Below are 20,774 nucleotides of genomic sequence, written 5' to 3'. Positions count from 1 at the left end.
TATTTAATAATCAATACCCAATCCTAGTTTTGAGCAGCACTTATAAACGTATTTTGTTGCAAGTGCAGATCGCTTTGAGAGGCTCCGCCCACACATGCTTCTGATTGGCTGTAATATTTGATTGAATCCTGTGGCATCGTGTATAGTTAGGACACGGTGTTAACTATGAAATGTTATTGTGTATTTGTTAAACTGAAGTAACCGTAGTGTGCCGGACTCCGAGGCGGCTGAGTTCTTCCGTTCTGATGACTCAGTGTCGGCTCTGAGCTGCTTCCTTTCATCTCACGGTTCAGAAATTCCGCGACACGTGATTGGTCGCTCTGTGTGGTGTGTGGGCGTGTCTTCACAGAGCGTTTTTGATTGGCGGGTGCTCTGCGGGACCGTCGGCCTCTGCCTTCTTTCTTGATTGGCTGGTTTGGGTGGAGGCCGTCTAACAAGCCTTTAGCCGCTGCGCGAGCGAGCACTTCCTGTGGCGTTGCTATCACTTCTGGTTCAGGCTGTGCAGGAGACAAAACAATAAAGAAAGTGCATTTGAATCACTATTGTATTGGTTCTGAGGAGGCACTTTAGATAAACTGATCTGACAAATGCATATATTTTAAAAAATCAGTTGAACTGAGGGGTAAATTTTACAACTATATTTACAATCACACACACACTCTCTCTCTTACAGTGAATAATTCAGTTCGTGTGTGTGTATGAGGACGTGAGGTTTTGCTCTGCTGATGCTAACACATGCAGACATGAGGGCTGAATTATTCAACTCTTCCTCCTCCTCCTCTTCCTCATCACACATGTACTGCCCGTCCTGAGTTTCTAATGCGGCTCGGGCCCCAGATTAAGCTCATCATGATTGTGACTCGAGTCATGACTGACCGATCAGAAACAGAGCCGATCTTCTCTCTGAACGCAGCTGAAGACTTTATTAGTCCCAGGTGTGACTGTACAGATGCATCGTAAAGCCGCGTGTTACAGGAGGAGGGTAATATCCCACACACGTCTAATAGCCTTTTTATGAGACCTTTTTAAGCGAACGACAATGATCTTTATTAGTGGCTTTTATTAGTCATGGCAGGAAGGATACGGAGCTTGATGATGGTTTCCTGACTGTCAGCGCAGATATAAATATGACGGATCGCTGTAATCTAACTCATCGTATATGAATCGTACACATCACGTGGTTCTCTGGGGTTTAAGCTCTTCTCTCTTCCTCCGTCTCTCTGTCGTGTTATTTTTAGCAGCAGATGAAAGCAGAGGGAGGGAAAGACGGGATTCCTCAACAGACACGGCAGGATTAGTCCAGGAGAATATGGACATGAGGAACAAAGAGCGTCTCTACAAACCCCCAGAGAAACTCTTCCCAGCTTGCTTTGAGCCTCGACTAGCAAAAACAACATCACACTAAAATAAACCAGCCTGAAAAACCACATCTGTTCCAGCTCACAGACTCGCTCTGTCGGTTTATATTATTATTTTTTTAATGATTATATTCGCACACACAGAAAAATATACAGAAATCTGGCTCACAAATATCTCAGGAAGATAAAGCAAAATAATTAAAAAAATATTTTAGTTATTTTATTACTATTTTTGGCTTAGTAAGATCAACATAAATATAATGGTTTTAAAATGAAAATATATAAATAGTTAAAAAAAAAAAGTTATAAATATATATATACAAAATTGGTTAAAAAGATACTCAAGAAAAATACATTTTACAATATTTACATAAATATTTTAAATATATATTTTAGGATTGTGCATGTTAAATATCTAAATATAAAGATACTGTTCAAAATATATTTCAGAAATGTTTTCCCTCCGCAGTTTGAATGGTCCACATTTCATCTATTTGTCAGATGTTTTAATAAAGAGCGAGTGTTCAGAATATATGTGTGTTGATTTGATGTTGACTAAAGGCATCAACAGTGATTGTCTAGTATCACAAACAGATCGATCAGAAATAGTCACAGTTTCCTCTCATTACGGAGACGTAGCTATAATGCACAGTGTACGACCAGACCCTTTTATTTTCTTCTTTACTCATCATTTAATTACATTCTTCTATAAAACTGTATTTTTACAGTTCTGCATACTGCATAATCTTTTATGTAGCATATAGTACATACACTATACTATCAATATATGCAAGTATTACATTTTCCTTCCCATTTAACCACATCTCAAGTGCTTTCAAACACACAAATGGAGGGTAAAACATTTGTTTTTAAATGCAGAACTAACGGTTTTCTGATCAGATAATCCACATTTCATTATTTGTGTAAATACTTGAGTATCTGGTTTTGGGCCATTTTTGGGGAATGATAATGCTGATGTTGAGTACCTCTCGTGTGAGCAGCGCTAAAAAACAGCCGTTACTATGATCCGATGCTTTCATTCTGAAGAATCGGTCCTTCATCTGCTCTGATTCCTCATCGTCTTCAATGATAGAGTCCTGCAGGAGACTTGGAGAACTCAACCTGACACACACACACACACACACACACACACACACACTTATTTGGTTATGTTATAGCTGGAACTGTGGCCAGTCAAGCAGGTTTTAATAATAAAAAAGAAGCTTTCCTTTGTGAAAGGAAGTGAAGTGATGCAACTTATTCTGGAAGGTCACAAAGACAACATACTGGATAGTCAGACAGTAATTATTTTATCAAAAGAAGCACTGATTCAGAGATCATTCGACTTCAGACGCAGCCAATCATCTGATTCACTCCACAATGAATCAGCGTTTGAAGGAATTGATTGAGTGAATGACTCAATGACTCGCTTAAGACAAGGACTTGATTCATATTTAGAGTATAAATGATTTTTTCCAACATTTCATTATTTCTATATTTAATATGTTTTATATTTACACAGTTTTATGCAATCTCTAAGATAGATTAAACCATGTTTGTAAACCCAAATACCACTTCAGATGCCATTTCAGCAGGAAAAACTAGCTTTCGCTGATATTGAGTTTAATCATATAGTCTTTTTATTCTAATTGCATTTACAGAGTAAAATTTACATGAAAGGAGACACATTTAAAGTTGCCCTTATTAAGAGAGGGCGAATATCAGCTCTTTAAATGAAAAAAAGTTCATGTCTTTCACTGGTTACAGGTTTGGGATTTATTTTATCTTGACGTCACTGAATTCTGCACGGTGTAATTTTGTCCTAAAAAATGGTAGATTTCCATCTGAGCACTCAATGCAGCACTGAGTGTGAACTAGAGAGAGACCAGAGAGACGATCACTCATTTATCTGACAACTACGAGAGCAGCTTGACTCCTTTCTATCCTCCTCCAACACAGCTGCACACATAAATCAAAATATATTGAAAATCAGGATATGGCCTAGTGCAGTTATTAAACTGAATAAATTAATGCATAGTAAACATGCATTCTGCTTTTATATACACACACACACACACACACACAGCTCGCTTTACTGTACGTCTGTGCTGCGGTCTGCTTCTAATGCACTGAAAATACTAAGCACATTGTAACAACATTCAGTTTTTTGGACAAAGGTTCACTTCATTTGCAAGCTGCTTTAGATAAAACCGTTGGCTAAGTAATTAAATGGCAATAATTAAAGCAGATTTCTAGTGAGAACAAAGTTTGTGAAAACTCTTGCCAACTACACAAGAAAATGCGAGACTAATTCTTCAGTTTTTGCCGAAATAAAGACTGGAAGATTTAAGCAATACAATGCATATATTAAAAAATCTAAAGCAATATTATAAAACAAAATAACTAATTAGTTGATTAGTTAGTTAATACAGATCATAGTTCGTTTGTAGTTCTTGCTGGACATGAGATGCTGTTTCAGTGTGAACATTCATCATGTATTTCACTTTGCTTTCATCTCTCATACGCATTAAGAGTTAATGGTCAAAATCACATCTTGATGATCATTTATAAACACAGCAAACAAAATCACTGACTGTCCAGAAACCCTTCCAGTGTTTGCAACTACTGATGATCTAAACGCTTTAGAAACTTCTCTTTCATATTATTGATAATGAACACAATATAGACAGACTAAAGGGGTAAAAAAACATTACTTCAGACTAAATAAGCACTGATTTATGTGAGCGCTGACACTGTGTATGAAAAATCTCCTTCAACACTCTGAACACCGAGCTTTATACTGAACAACAGCTGCTAACCGTCAGCTGATTGGAGCACAGGGAGAGAGAGGGGCGGAGCTAATTATCACTGCACACAGCTGATTGGTTAATCATGACTAGCTCAATCTTTTCATCCACTTTTCATCACACACACAATTATTGTTCTTTATTGAATTTTGGTGTAACATGTCTTTGACTTTTTTATATTAAAAACATCATATTAAGGCATCAGTATTTGGTCTCACCTGCATTATACCTGGTTTGAAGCTATATTGTTTTTGCAGGGAAAAAATATTTTAATTTGTCAGATTCCTCATAAAAATGCCTTTTCCCCTTACACCACTTTTGTTTAAAAATTATTTAACTTATAAATATGTATAAAATATGCAAAAACATAATAAAAAGGAATATATATATATATATATATATATATATATATATATATATATATATATACACTGTGTATTTATATATAAAATATTCATAACATACATTTTACATAAATACAAGTAAAAACATTTAATTAATAGAAATATATTCATATATATACATACACACACACACACACACACACACATATAAAAAGGTCAATTATTTGTGATTTATTTGATGTTATTGATATTTCTTAGCTTAATAGCAAAATGCACTTTCATAATAAACCGACCATTACTAACCATCCTTTTATTTCAGCTAGTTAACTTTCAGAAAGGAGACTATGCCACTCTAAAATTAGAAAAAAAAGAAAAACTGTTTTTGCCTACAAAGAACCAAACTGAAATGTATTTTATCATTATTACTCGATTCCCTTTTCATTTTCAAGTACAAAGAAAAATGTTTTAGCGATCACGAGACAGCACCTTCGAGATGTAAGTTCACTCATTCACACACACACACACACACACACACACACACACACACACACACACACACACACACACACACACACACACACACACACACACACCTGTAGGGCGCCGCTGTGGAGTGACTCTCCTGTGTTTGTGAGAGAACCGTCATCAGCACTTCCTCGTTTTCCTCTGGGTGAACAGAACAGGTGGAGTAAAGCACCGCCCGCACCTGAGGAACTACACACACACACACACACAGGCATGAGCTAAATGATTGTTAACACACTGCAGAGAACCATGGCTGTCTGTTCACTGACGGTCTACAATCGATTCACGCCAGCCGTTAATTAACGCTGTTTTAACGGGAATCTGCAGGGAGGGACCGCAACGTCTTCACCCTCGATAACTGCTGATGAATGGATCTCACACACTCACACATGCACATTGGATCAATAAAGACACAAATCATCACAGAAATGATGAACGTCGATACAGGGAGGCTTTTTCAAATCACTCAATGCTCTGGATCAGCTCTAGCTCTCTAGAACTCGTTCAGATCTGTGGTGTTACAGGAATAAGCTGTAAGACAAAGGGTTAAGGCATGATACAAAACTGAGTAAACCACAATGTTTAAATTACTTATTTTTAATAAATTTGTTTCCACCAAGTACCACAGTTCATGATCGAAAATTGACAAATGTTACAAAAATTTGGCTAACATTCTGGCAAGGTTCTCTCACAGTCATGAAAAATCTGTAATGTTAAAAGAATATTCATTCAGAGCAATCTGATCTCAAAATTAGCACAAAAACATTATTTACAGAAAGCTCTCATAATGTTTATTTTTTCCTTAATTCTTTTTTTTCTTCCTAGCAAGAGATATTTAAAGGTCGTTCGGTTTTGTTCTAGAAAGAGATATTTAAATGTTGTTCGGTTTTATTCAAGCAAGAGTTATTAAAATGTCGTTCGGTTTTGTTTTAGAAAGAGATAAAATTGTTGTTCGGTGTTGTTTTAGCAAGATATATTTAAAGGTTGCTCGGTTTTGTTCTGGAAAGAGATATTTAAAGGTTGTTCGGTTTTGTTTTAGAAAGAGATATTTAAAGGTCGTTCGGTTTTTGTTTTAGAAAGAGATATTTAAAGGTTGTTCGGTTTTGTTCTAGAAAGAGATATTTAAAGGTTGTTCGGTTTTGTTCTAGAAAGAGATATTTAAAGGTTGTTCGGTTTTGTTTTAGAAAGAGATATTTAAAGGTCGTTCGGTTTTGTTTTAGAAAGAGATATTTAAAGGTTGTTCGGTTTTGTTCTAGAAAGAGATATTTAAAGGTTGTTCGGTTTTGTTCTAGAAAGAGATATTTAAAGGTTGTTCGGTTTTGTTTTAGAAAGAGATATTTAAAGGTCGTTCGGTTTTGTTTTAGAAAGAGATATAAATGTCATTTAGTTTTGTTTTAGAAAGAGATATTTAAAGGTCGTTCGGTTTTGTTTTAGAAAGAGATATAAATGTCATTTAGTTTTGTTTTAGAAAGAGATATTTAAAGGTCGTTCGGTTTTGTTTTAGAAAGAGATATTTAAAGGTCATTCGGTTTTGTTTTAGAAAGAGATATTTAAAGGTCGTTCGGTTTTGTTTTAGAAAGAGATATTTAAAGGTCGTTCGGTTTTGTTTTAGAAAGAGATATTTAAAGGTCATTCGGTTTTGTTTTAGAAAGAGATATTTAAAGGTCGTTCGGTTTTGTTTTAGAAAGAGATATTTAAAGGTCATTCGGTTTTGTTTTAGAAAGAGATATTTAAAGGTCATTCGGTTTTGTTTTAGAAAGAGATATTTAAAGGTCGTTCGGTTTTGTTTTAGAAAGAGATATTAAAATGTTGTTCAGTTTTTTTTAGAAAGATATATAAATGTTGTTCAGTTTTGTTCTAGAAAGAGAAATTTAAGGTAATTCGGTTTTGTTATAGAAAGATATATTTAAAGGTCGTTCGGTTTTGTTCTAGCAAGAGAAATTTAAGGTAATTCGGTTTTGTTATAGAAAGATATATTTAAAGGTCGTTCGGTTTTGTTCTAGAAAGAGATATTTAAAGGACGTTCGGTTTTTGCTAATTTTGTAACTTTTAAAACATTCTGGCAAGGTTCTCTCAAAGTCATGAAAAATCTGTAACATTAACAGAATATTCATTCAGAAAAATCTGATCTCAGAAAATTATCATAAAAAAACATTATTTACAGAAAGCTCTTATGTTTTTTTCCCTTAATTCTTTTTTTCTTTCTAGCAAGATATATTTAAATGTCATTCGGATTTATTCTAGAAAGATATATTTAAAAGTCATTCGGTTTTGTTCTAGAAAAAGATATTTAAAGGTCGTTCGGTTTTGTTTTAGAAAGAGATATTTAAATGTCGTTCGGTTTTGTTCTAGAAAGATATTTTAATGTCGATTGGTTTTGTTTTTGTAACAAATGTCCACTGAAGTTGAGTTGTGATGATGAATCCAAGCACAGTTTATTTAAACAAGGTGAAATCCAAACATCCAAACAAAGACTTGACTTTACATGAACAGAAACACAAACTTACAAACAGCAGGGGTTGGATTCACAAAGCATTGTTAAGAATAAAATTCTGCCAATTTCTTCTTATTTTCTAACTTAAGAATAAATATTTGTATTCCCCAAAAAATCTTCTTAAGAATGTTTTTATCTTTTCTCTTAAGATTGTTCAAAAGACAAAGCCTAAGAAGAATTCAAATTCTTGAAAAGAATCTTCTTAAAAATCATCGTAAATAACTTCTTAAAGGTCTCGATTTTCTTGCGTTTTTTAAGCTTTGATTGTGTTTACAGTATGCAATATAACATGTGTTCATGTTTCACGTGTAAAAAAAAAAAACAGTATTTTTCACACAATTCACCTATCTGTATACCGCTGTTTTCACTGTCATAAAAACGGGCTGACGACTTCCTTGTTCTATAAAGTCCCTCCTTCAGAAATACGTAATGAGTTGTGATTGTGCCAGTGGTTCCTGTGCTGTGATTCGAGACCAGCTTAGCTCACGCTGCCCTCCTGGAAACGCGATTCGGCTATTTTGAGAAGCAAGTGGGCAGAAGCATGTGCTGGAGATGTACTTATAATGCCCACATTTTATTTCTCAAACAGATTAGCTCTGATAGACTGTCTGAAAACCAATGATTGTCCTTACCACTGATCCTAAACTTTTGAATTGATACATATTTATTTACAATGGAAATACAATTTGAATGAAGCATCCGAAAACGAAGACCATGACTTATATCTACTCTTCCTCTCCCTGCAGTTTGGTAATATAAAGATTCCTCCTTTGAACTCCCACCTCTTCTGTGGGTTTTATTTTTCTGGGTCTGAATTTGGGCTCCTGGGGTCTCAAAAAAGAAACATTTTCAATCTCCAAGGTGAACGTTATGACAACACACTCTTAGAATAAAGGGTTCATTGGGGTTCTATATAGAACCATAGGGTTCTTTACTCAACTCCAAATAACCTTTTATGCTAAAAAGGTTCTATAATGACAAGAAAGAACCCTTTTGGCACAAAGGTTCTTTAGGCTATTATTCATTCATATATTACATTATTCTGCAACATTTTGTATTTGTAATTAAATTATTTTTTTGTAGTAACTTAATATCACATTTTAATCATAATGATTTTTGGAGAAAAACTGAAATGGCACTCTTTGTGTGATATTGATTAACTACATAAAATGATATAAATATACGGTATACATTTTCTAACCCCCATATCTTAAATTTTGTGACACATGAATTCACGTTTGAATATACCGAATAATGCAGTGAAAGAACGCACTCAAAACGCACACATGCACTAGTATGACTTCATCATGTAACTTTACATTAGCCTAGATGCGTGCACTTTTTAGGCATGATTTGGTTAGTTTTTGAATATACTTGATACTGTTAAAAGGCACATCATTACAACAAAAAGTACGAGTTTACATATCACACCTAAACACGCTTGGAAAACATAATTAGAACTAGCTACTAAATTAGTTAAAAATGCCTATCCATATACAGCTATGATGATTCAAATGATTTGAACTCCCGAACTGTCTCAAATGATTCGCGATCCCCAAATTGACTCAAATGATTCGCGATCCTGCTCCGAACTCCCGAACTGATTCAAATGATTTGCGATCCCCAAACTTACTGAAATGATTCGCGATCCCGCTCCGAACTCCCGAACTGATTCAAATGATTTGCGATCCCCAAACTGACTCAAATGATTCGCAATCCCGCTCCGAACTCCCGAACTGATTCAAATGATTTGCGATTCCCAAACTGACTCTAATGATTCGCGATCCCGCTCCGAACTCCCGAACTGATTCAAATGATTTGCGATCCCCAAACTGACTCAAACGATTCGCGATCCCGCTCCGAACTCCCGAACTGATTCAAATGATTTGCGATCCCCAAACTGACTCAAATGGATCCCGCTCCGAACTCCCAAACTGACTCAAATGGATCCCGCTCCGAACTCCCGAACGGATTCAAATGATTTGCGATTCCCAAACTGACTCTAATGATTCGCGATCCCGCTCCGAACTCCCGAACTGATTCAAATGATTTGCGATTCCCAAACTGACTCAAATGATTCGCAATCCCGCTCCGAACTCCCGAACTGATTCAAATGATTGCGATCCCCAAACTGACTCAAATGGATCCCGCTCCGAACTCCCAAACTGACTCAAATGGATCCCGCTCCGAACTCCCGAACTGATTCAAATGATTTGCGATTCCCAAACAGACTCAAATGATTCGCGATCCCGCTCCGAACTCCCGAACTGATTCAAATGATTTGGGATCCCCAAACTGACTCAAATGATTTGCGAACCCGCTACGAACTCCCGAACTGATTCAAATTATTCGCGATCCCGCTCCCAGCAAACACACGACGTTGTTAGGAGGTCGTGGTAAAGTTAAATTTTTTGGGAATCTCGGCTAACTTCCCAGAAACGTTGTGTGTACATCCTCAAAAGACGTCGCTAGTTAGTCCCATTGGGGACGTTGTAGTGACATGGCCAGCTGGTCTTATAACTTTTAATAGTATTGCACTATATGTATTATTATTATTAAGATACCATTTGAACAGCCTATTATTTGGGAAATACACTTATAATTCATCAAGCAAGTTAAAATATTGCATGAATATATATATATATATATATATATATATATATATATATATATATATATATATATATATATATATATATATATATATATATATATTTGCCATCATTTTAAGAACAAAACAAATAAACTATTTACTTAGCAAATGGTGATAATGTTTGTTAATGAAAGAGAGTAAGGGACAAAGAACATTTAAACCTTAAACTATCAGCGCACGTCACTTTCTGAGTGAAGTGCGCGTGCCCGTCATTTTGTAACAGACCTTTGCTTGGATTTGTTTGGATTATGGATTCTACTTAGTAAAAAAAAAAACGCACTTGGGTTCTTCAGCTTGACATTCAGTTTTTTTTCTAGAAAGAGATTTATATATTGTTTGGTTTTGTTTGATTAACAGATTTCAATGTTGGACAATTCGGTTTGAGTAAGAGATCTAAATGTCATTCGGTTTTGTTAAAGAAAATGATTCGTTTTATTCTAGAGAGGTTCAAATGTTGTTCAGTTCAGAGATTTAAATGCCTCAGGTTGTGTTTGATTAACAGATTTCATTGTTGGTCAGTTTCGATTGTTTAATCAAAGAGATATAAATGTTGGTTGTGTTCTAGAAACAGTTTTATATGTCATTCAACTTAGTTCTAGAATAAGATTTCAATGTTGGTTGGTTTTGTTTGATAAAGACATTTACAAATAAATAAAGCATTATTGAAAATAAGATGGATGTCACAGGCGAAAAGACCTCATTAAGTGAATTAAGTGATTTATATAATGGATGTATCGTATTGTAAGCAAATTAGTATGTTAGTCAAAAAATGACTTTATTTTTTGAGATATTAAGGTAGAATAGTTATTTAGTGTAATATTTTGTAGCTCATCCAGATTTACGATTTAAGATCATCATTTAATTGTGTCTGAACTCATTAGGTAAGATAGAGTGAAACACACACACACACTCACTCTCTCTCTCTCTCACACACACACACACACACACACACTCACACTGGACGGCGCGCTGCAGGACTTTCCTCTGCTGGCACACGAGCATCTGGATTTTCTCTGGAGAGACTGAACCCTGGGACAGATCCAGCATGAGCCGCGGGTCTGAAACGGGTCCAGAACAATCACATGTGACTGATGCTCAGAGAGAGTGTTCAGTGTGTGTGTGTGTGTGTGTGTGTGTGCACCTCTGTTCTCCTGCATTATGTAATCGACAGGGTTGCTGATGGCGGACAGGGAACACGCCGGCATCAGAAACACCACACTGATCTTCTGCAGACGCACGTCAGAGACGTCCAGAGACTCCAGAGAATCTGGAAGCAGCTTCACATCTGAAAAACACACGTTACTTTATCTTCTAATAAAATCAACCTCTCTGACCTCTATTTTCTAACCAAGGACTAACCAGCATCCCACCATCACCACAAACATGTACTTCAATAAATAATATTTATCTATCTTTCCTACTGTACACTATAAACACTATAAATAATTTTTATAAGCTAAATTAGCATTGAACTTTTATGTGCTTTAAATTTTCATATATATGTATATATATATTTGAAGTTACATTGATTTCAAGCAACCAAATTGTTCTTTTTATCTTTTATGGTTTTGATTTTAGTTTCAGATTTACTTAACTATAATACCCTGATATAGATATACTGATATGATGTAGATGAAATCAAAATATATCAGTAATCACAATTAAAAATTAAAAACATTTTTGTTATAAAGACATAATTGTCTTGTCGTCTTAGAGAACATCCCCGAAGGGAGTCATTTCTCCTGATTCAGACCCCAAGAGACGTGAATTAGCATTTTTACCACAGAAATATACCAAGGTCACACACATGTTTGAGTCAAACCTTCACCAGTGTCTCTCTTTCACGGTCCTGGAGGAGCTCATTTGTGCATTTACATTCATGCATTCAGCAGAAACGTTTATGTAAAGCAACTTAAACAGCAGTCCATACATACATTTTAATCAGTTCCTGCCTTCCCTGGGAACCAAAGCCCTGCACCTGCTTCTGCTTACATTACAGCAAAACAGGAACGCACAGCATTTACATTATCTTCACATTTATTCATTTAGCAGATATCCCCAGCAACAACAAAAAAAATTAATCATAAGAGCCATATCATATAATAAGAGATATATCAGTTAGATGAAACTTGTGTGGAAACTCAAATAATCTCAGCGTTTCCTCCTGTTATTAAGAGCATAACGGTGCATTGTTTACCTTCAGAAGACTATAAAAGGAAATATGTATCTATCTTTTATACTGCAAATTATAATGTTGTGTATTTATATTAATATATAATACCTCGCTCTTTCTATATAATGAATTTTCATTAATTTTGAATATTTACCCATCATTACTACTGCACATTTTGCTGTGATGTCTAAATCTGCTTTTTGTATGTTTATGTTGTATGTTTTGTGTGTTTTTTTTTTTTTTGTTATATATTTTTACAAACACACAACAATAGTGTTGTGATGTTTAAATTCACTTTTAGGGAAAAAAAATGCAGCAATTACCATTTAAAGCTTTTCTTTTTGTATATGTTTATATTATAAATTATTTATTATCTATTTATAAGTATAATACTAATTTAATATTAAAACTAATTATAAATACTTATATATAATAGTATAATATAATACTGAATGTTTCATAAATGCTCTTTTTGTACGGGAAATTATGATTAAGCTCTGAATTATCTTTCATATATAGATATGTAAACACACGCAGCTGTATGTGCTGTATATGTCAGCTCTTACTCTTGCAGCTCAGTTTGGTGAGTGTGTTCTGCAGTTCCTCTGTGTGTGTCTGCGCTCCGTCTCCCAAACACACAATCACTGCGCTCCGACCGCGAGCATCTGACTGAGACGTGTGTGTTTCAGTCTGTGTGTGTGCAGACGCAGCCACAGCAGACACGTGTGCGACCGTCTGCGCAGAGAAACAACCGCTCATCAGGACGTCTCCACCGCCGGCCAGCAGGGGCCACAGAGCCCAGGGGCCAACACAGCACGACTTATCCTACACACACACACAACACACACTGTCAGAGAGAGCACAACCTATCACACACGCACACACAAACACACACACACACACCTGTATGATGAGTCTGCCGTCACTCAGTAATCTGCTGTTGATCAGATCGTTCTTCACACTGCTGGGAAACACAAGCAGATCGCGGCAGTGCAGGTCCTTACAGAAGGTCCGTCCTTCCAGCTGCCCGACAGATTTAACGCAGGAAAAACCTGATGTGTGTAACACCTCGCTGACCTCCTCCAAACTACACACACACAGACACACACAGACACACACACACATATGTTGAAATTAAGTGTCAAATGTAAGACAAGAGCAACGCGATGGAGAGGAGAAATCAGTGTGTGTGTGTGTGTGTGTGCGAGTGGCTGTAAATTTTGAGTTGTTGACAGATCCAATCACTAGCACTGGAGATCTCTCTCACACACACACACACACACACACACAGTGTGAAATAAGGCTGGTCAGCCCAGAATGGAGGTTAAACAGGGAAAAACCAGAATAATGCCACATCTGAACCATAAATCACAAGCACACAAACACATTCTCATCTTTCTGCATCATAAACAATAAATGATTTCAGTGGAAAATCATACAGCAATACAAGGAACAGAGATGAACACAGCAGCGTGTGTTTCTGGGCATCCCACAAATCACTTCCTCTTGTGTCCCAGAACAAACATCTGCACCTTTTTAAATCAGGATACATTTACTGAAGATATTAAGTCTTGTTTTCTACAATAACACAGAATATAATATTTAATATATGTACATTATATTAATTATTATTATGCAAATACAATTTAAAATTATAATACAAAATACGTAATATGTACATGTATCATCATATACAGTACAATAAATATACATATATTATGTATTATTATATATGATATATTTGTGTGGGACAATGATAACATTTTTTAAATTTCAATTAAATTAATGATTTTATAGCGATTAATCACATTATGCGTAAAAACATTTAATTATTTATGGTGAAAAATAACACAATAAAAGTAATGCATTAAATAAAGAATTCAAAAGTAATGTATTGCGCACTTTTATTTAAAAGAACTGCTATATGAAAAAAGTGCAATATTATATATATATATATATATATATATATATATATATATATATATATATATATATATAATAAACTTAGAAAACAAGGCTTAAGTAAAATGAATGCATCTTAATTTAAGCATTTTTAGACATATACTAGAAAACAAGACCAAAATACTGAGGAAGAACATAATTTTTTCACCAAATATAGTTATAATGAACTAAAACTAAAACAAGAAAAAAAAATTGTTGCATGTTGCATGAAATAAAATAAACAGGAACTCAGCTATAGTAACATAAATATAAAGCCCATCTCTCATTTTCGTACAGTTTAATTCAGATTAAAACAAATCGAAATGACTAAAACGACAAGTGCAAACAGAATGTGTAGAAAGATGAGCTGTGATAGTAAGTGTTTGTGTAGGAAAATGAGCTGTGATAGTAAGTGTTAGTGTAGGATCATGAGCTGTGATAGTAAGTGTTAGTCTAGGAAGATGAGCTGTGAGAGTAAATGTTTGTGTAGGAAGATGAGCTGTGATAGTAGGTGTTAGTGTAGGATCATGAGCTGTGATAGTAAGTGTTTGTGTAGGAAGATGAGCTGTGATAGTAAGTGTAGGTGTAGGAAGATGAGCTGTGATAGTAAGTGTTAGTGTAGGAAGATGAGCTGTGATAGTAAGTGTTAGTGTAGGAAGATGAGCTGTGATAGTAAGTGTTAGTGTAGGAAGATGAGCTGTGATAGTAAGTGTTAGTGTAGGAAGATGAGCTGTGGTAGTAGGTGTTTGTGTAGGAAGATGAGCTGTGATAGTAAGTGTTAGTGTAGGAAGATGAGCTGTGATAGTAAGTGTTAGTCTAGGAAGATGAGCTGTGATAGTAAGTGTTAGTGAAGGAAGATGAGCTGTGATAATAAGTGTTAGTGTAGGAAGATGAGCTGTGATAGTAAGTGTTAGTCTAGGAAGATGAGCTGTGATAGTAAGTGTTAGTGTAGGAAGATGAGCTGTGATAGTAAGTGTTAGTCTGGAAGATGAGCTGTGATAGTAAGTGTTAGTGTAGGAAGATGAGCTGTGATAGTAAGTGTAGGTGTAGGAAGATGAGCAGTGATAGTAAGTGTTAGTCTAGGAATATGAGCTGTGATAGTGTAGGAATATGAGCTGTGGTAGTAAGTGTTTGTGTAGGAAGATGAGCTGTGATAGTAAGTGTTAGTTTAGGAAGATGAGCTGTGATAGTAAGTGTTGGTGTAGGAAGATGAGCTGTGATAGTAAGTGTTGGTGTAGGAAGATGAGCTGTGATAGTAAGTGTTAGTCTAGGAAGATGAGCTGTGATAGTAAGTGTTAGTCTAGGAAGATGAGCTGTGATAGTAAGTGTTAGTCTAGGAAGATGAGCTGTGATAGTAAGTGTAGGTGCAGAAAGATGAGCTGTGATAGTAAGTGTTAGTTTAGGAAGATGAGCTGTGATAGTAAGTGTTGGTGTAGGAAGATGAGCTGTGATAGTAAGTGTTAGTTTAGGAAGATGAGCTGTGATAGTAAGTGTTAGTGTAGGAAGATGAGCTGTGATAGTAAGTGTTTGTGTAGGAAGATGAGCTGTAATAGTAAGTGTTAGTCTAGGAAGATGAGCTGTGATAGTAAGTGTTAGTTTAGGAAGATGAGCTGTGATAGTAAGTGTAGGTGCAGAAAGATGAGCTGTGATAGTAAGTGTTAGTTTAGGAAGATGAGCTGTGATAGTAAGTGTTGGTGTAGGAAGATGAGCTGTGATAGTAAGTGTTAGTTTAGGAAGATGAGCTGTGATAGTAAGTGTTAGTGTAGGAAGATGAGCTGTGATAGTAAGTGTTTGTGTAGGGAAGATGAGCTGTAATAGTAAGTGTTAGTCTAGGAAAATGAGCTGTGATAGTAAGTGTTTGTGTAGGAAGATGAGCTGTGATAGTAAGTGTAGGTGTAGGAAGATGAGCTGTGATAGTAAGTGTTAGTGTAGGAAGATGAGCTGTGATAGTAAGTGTTAGTGTAGGAAGATGAGCTGTGGATAGTAAGTGTTAGTGTAGGAAGATGAGCTGTGGTAGTAAGTGTTGGTGTAGGAAGATGAGCTGTGATAGTAAGTGTTAGTCTAGGAAGATGAGCTGTGATAGTAAGTGTTAGTGAAGGAAGATGAGCTGTGATAATAAGTGTTAGTGTAGGAAGATGAGCTGTGGTAGTAAGTGTTAGTCTAGGAAGATGAGCTGTGATAGTAAGTGTAAGTGTAGGAAGATGAGCTGTGATAGTAAGTGTAAGTGTAGGAAGATGAGCTGTGATAGTAAGTGTTAGTGTAGGAAGATGAGCTGTGATAGTAAGTGTTAGTCTAGGAATATGAGCTGTGATAGTGTAGGAATATGAGCTGTGGTAGTAAGTGTTTGTGTAGGAGATGAGCTGTGATAGTAAGTGTTAGTCTAGGAAGGATGAGCTGTGATAGTAAGTGTTGGTGTAGGAAGATGAGCTGTGATAGTGAGTGTTAGTTTAGGAAGATGAGCTGTGATAGTAAGTGTTGGTGTAGGAAGATGAGCTGTGATAGTAAGTGTTAGTTTAGGAAGATGAGCTGTGATAGTAAGTGTAGGTGCAGAAAGATGAGCTGTGATAGTAAGTGTTAGTCTAGGAAGATGACCTGTGATAGTAATTGTTAGTGTAGGAAGATGAGCTGTGACAGTAAGTTTAGGTGTAGAAAGATGAGCTGTGATAGTAAGTGTTAGTTAAGGAAGATGAGCTGTGATAGTAAGTGTTAGTCTAGGAAGATGAGCTGTGATAGTAAGTGTTAGTGTAGGAAGATGAGCTGTGATAGTAAGTGTTAGTGTAGGAAGATGAGCTGTGAGAGTAAGTTTAGGTGTAGAAAGATGAGCTGTGATAGTAAGTGTTAGTTAAGGAAGATGAGCTGTGATAGTAAGTGTTAGTGTAGGAAGATGAGCTGTGATAGTAAGTGTTAGTGTAGGAAGATGAGCTGTGATAGTAAGTGTAGGTGTTAGTTGTGACCTGCTGCGGAGCGAGTTGATCCAGCCGTACAGCGGCAGCAGCGTGGCTCTCTCCTCTCTGTGTCTGATCTGCTCTGGAACCATGTTCTCCAGCGTCAGCAGCTCGTGTTTGATTCGACATCGAGCCAGAGACGCCACCAGCTTCGTCCTGAACCTGTCAAACACCGACAGCATGTGTGAGAGTTCACATCAACGCCAGACTCGTCAAACTGTGTTATGCCACACAGACTCATAATCTCATTACACTTCATCTTTCATTCAGTTATCATCTCATACATAAAAATGCTTAATTTGCATTTGCATTCATTTTTGACTCCGTTTTAAATTTTCATAAAGCACTTTTTGTAAAACACAATTCTCTATTAGCACACATACATCTGACATTAATTAATATTATGGCAAGTTCGTTGTTAAGATGAGTTTGTGATATTTTGAACGCAGTACTTTATTTTGCAAGAGATGATTTTTTGTGTAAAGTAAAAAAAAGTGTATAGTTTAAAAAAATGTGTGAAAGCATCTGAAAAAAAATAATAATGCTGTAATTATAACAAAGCTGTCGGTTTATAAAACTTTTCTTTTTAAATCAACAAAAACTGGTAGTATTGATTAATCAAATTAAACATGATTAATTTTTTTATATTTTTTTCTTCAGTATATTTATAAACTACTGCAAAAAAAAAGAAAATACAAAAAACAAATCTAAAATATTTTCTTTTGTATTGTCTCATTTTTCAATAAAATATCTAAATATTTTTAAATGCAGAATAACTTCAAATTTATAGTCTTGTTTTTTGAAAAATTTATTAAAATCAAGTGAACTAAAATCTGCCTTTGGGGTCAGAAAAAACAACAACTTGCTTTTCCTTTAAATTAAGTTTATTTTTCTGACCTCATTGGTGGATTTTTCAAATTATTATTTTTATTTTATTATTTATTACACTTAAGTCAAAAATTAAACAACAGTTATTTGGGAGGGAGCGGGATTAATAACAATATTTCAATAATAAAATATTAGTTTAGTATTTTTATAGTATTATGTATTATTATTATTATACACCTGAGAAGACACGCCTCCACTTCCTGCACGGCCTTCACTTCCTCCTCCTCCTGATTGGCCGCTGGTGGACGTGGGAGGAACTTCCTGTCCATTAAGTCATTGAGCATGACGGTCACCAGACTCATGCTGTGGAGTGGCTGCAGACAGAGACAGAGCGGCTCTTCTTTATAATACAACATAAACAACCTGCTCATAAAGATTACTGGTTAAACTGATAATACATGACTAAACAAACTGGTCACTTCTGAATCTATCAAAGTTTTCAAAATGAAGGTTTAAAAATGCATTTGTTTATTTTAAAAAAATATAACATAATTTGACTGGTTGTTTACAACTTCTTGTCATCAATCGTTTTGTGCTATTTTTAATATAATTGAGATAACATTATAGTATTTGACAATATTTTGAATTAGTTTTTAGTTTTATATTTTCCACTTAATGTTGAAGTGTTAGTATGTGTGTCTCAGAGTTCAGCTCTGGGTTCAGAAGTGTCTCCTGACAGTTTCCTCTGCTTGTGTCTCTTCTGAAGTGTAATCACGAGCAGCAGCTGGAGGTTCACTCTGCTCTCAGTGAAGGTCAGACTCACACCCTGAGATTCCTCTGCTGTCTCTGAGTAACTGTGTCTCTGACGGGTTCAGCACTACTGACCTAACAACTGAGACCCATGAGAGAGCAGGACACACACACACACACACACACACACACACGCACATGCATACACACACACACACACACACACGCACATGCATACACACACACACACACGCACACGCACATGCATACACACACACACACACACACACGCACACACACACACACACACACACACACACGCACACACACGCACACACACACACACACGCACATACACACACACAGACACACACACACACACACACACACAAAGACACACACACACACACACACGCACATGCACACACACACACACACACACACACACACACACACACACACACACACTGAGAGGGAACTCAGACTCTATCTGATCAATACACGCAGGAAGCACACACTCTCAGTTTTCATCTCAGATCTAAATAATATCTCAGTTGTTTCTTTGAGACAGCACTGAGATAAAATGGGAGCAAAATAAGATATTTTTCTAGATGCATCTCACAATGGCCCAAACTGTGACCAGATACTACAGTTAAACATGTAACTGTAAACAAACAAACAAACAAAAATATATATATTTTAAAGCTGGTTAAAAATAATAATAAATTAGATAAATTAAAACGAACACTGGCTGTTTACAGTCTTTCTGGTGTCAGTGTGAGTGTGTTTTGTTTTCTGTGTTATCTCAGTGTCACCCAGATACTTTCAAAATTACAGTTTTTATTTTGAATTAGTTTTTTTATTTTATTAGATTAAGTCATTTTGTTATGGTTTTGTAGTTTCTATATTAGTTTTTGGGGTTTTAATGCTAACAAATAAAACCTTATAGTAAAGTGTAACAGATTTCAATATGAACTCAATTATCGTCTGATCAGAGCAGCATTTATTTTGATCTCTAACTAGTGACTGATTTGACTTTCTTTAGATTTCTATTTTTCATAAAGAATATTAGAATAAATATCTGAGACACACACACACACACACACACACACACACACACACATATATATATATATATATATATGTATTTGTTTGCTAATAAATTCCACATATAATAAAAGAAACAGCAAGTAACACATTGAATTAAGTAGAAAGCCTGAATTAGTCTTTTCATGCAATACGTTCTCTTTTAATCTTTGTTTCATTCACAACTCATGAGCTCTTTGATATGTGTGTGTGTGTGTGTGTGTTTGTGAAGGGACTCTGGTGTTGTCAGTGTGTGCTAATCTGCTGATTAACATTAGCATCAGCTTGTTAGAGGACACTCTCTCTGTGTGTGTGTGTGTGTGTGTTTGTGGTTCATTGTGTTCAGAGTTTATGATCTCTCTTAAGATCCAGAGTAACGACCTGCCAAAGCAGCAGCGGACAAACGATTCATCCTTTACAGCGGCTGTATTTCAGACTCCAGTGTGTGTATGTGTGTGTGTGTGTGTGTGTGTGTGTATCCATGGTGTGAATGTGTGTAAAATAAATGTGCAGCTGAGCGTTTGTGAGTGTCTTTGCACCATGGCCAACAGCAGTCACATTTACCACCTGCAGTGCATTCTGGGAGTTTTTAGTCATGTATGGACTTTCTGTTTCATAAGGAAGACACACACACACACACACCTACACACACACACACACACACACACACAGTCCCGCCCTCCACTCACCATTGGCTGTGAGAGACAGAAGCAGCTGTCAATCAAAACATCCTCCAGAAGCTCCTGATCTACAGAAAGAAGATAAAAAGAGTTGAAATGAGTCCAGATCGAACACACAGAGCACGAGCAGCTGAAACACTGCTTGTGTTCGACAAATACTGACAAATATCATAAATTCTGTCCTGTTTCC

The 20,774-nt window shown here is 35.9% G+C and overlaps 2 protein-coding genes across 4 annotated transcripts in view; one reads left to right on the top strand and one right to left on the bottom strand.

The window, feature by feature from the left end:
- LOC113114360 (uncharacterized) overlaps positions 1-20,774 on the top strand; it is a 575,280-nt gene that overhangs the window by 218,559 nt on the left and 335,947 nt on the right. The window lies entirely within an intron of this gene.
- The window catches only part of LOC113114368 (putative methyltransferase NSUN7), a 31,842-nt gene that overhangs the window by 1,121 nt on the left and 9,947 nt on the right, over positions 1-20,774 (bottom strand). For both annotated transcript variants that reach the window (XM_026281283.1, XM_026281284.1), the window contains exons 3-12: positions 20,594-20,652; positions 18,306-18,442; positions 17,250-17,402; positions 13,258-13,441; positions 12,921-13,179; positions 11,323-11,466; positions 11,138-11,239; positions 5,103-5,223; positions 2,345-2,480; positions 203-497 (exon numbers count right to left, since the gene is read on the bottom strand). In XM_026281283.1, the coding sequence (XP_026137068.1) occupies positions 203-497; positions 2,345-2,480; positions 5,103-5,223; positions 11,138-11,239; positions 11,323-11,466; positions 12,921-13,179; positions 13,258-13,441; positions 17,250-17,402; positions 18,306-18,442; positions 20,594-20,652 (1,590 nt within the window). The remainder of the gene's footprint in view (positions 1-202; positions 498-2,344; positions 2,481-5,102; positions 5,224-11,137; positions 11,240-11,322; positions 11,467-12,920; positions 13,180-13,257; positions 13,442-17,249; positions 17,403-18,305; positions 18,443-20,593; positions 20,653-20,774) is intronic.

The sequence above is a fragment of the Carassius auratus genome, chromosome 14 (genome assembly GCF_003368295.1).
Source record: "Carassius auratus strain Wakin chromosome 14, ASM336829v1, whole genome shotgun sequence".
Classification (NCBI taxonomy): Eukaryota; Metazoa; Chordata; class Actinopteri; order Cypriniformes; family Cyprinidae; genus Carassius; species Carassius auratus.
This window is presented reverse-complemented; position numbering and strand designations above follow the sequence as displayed.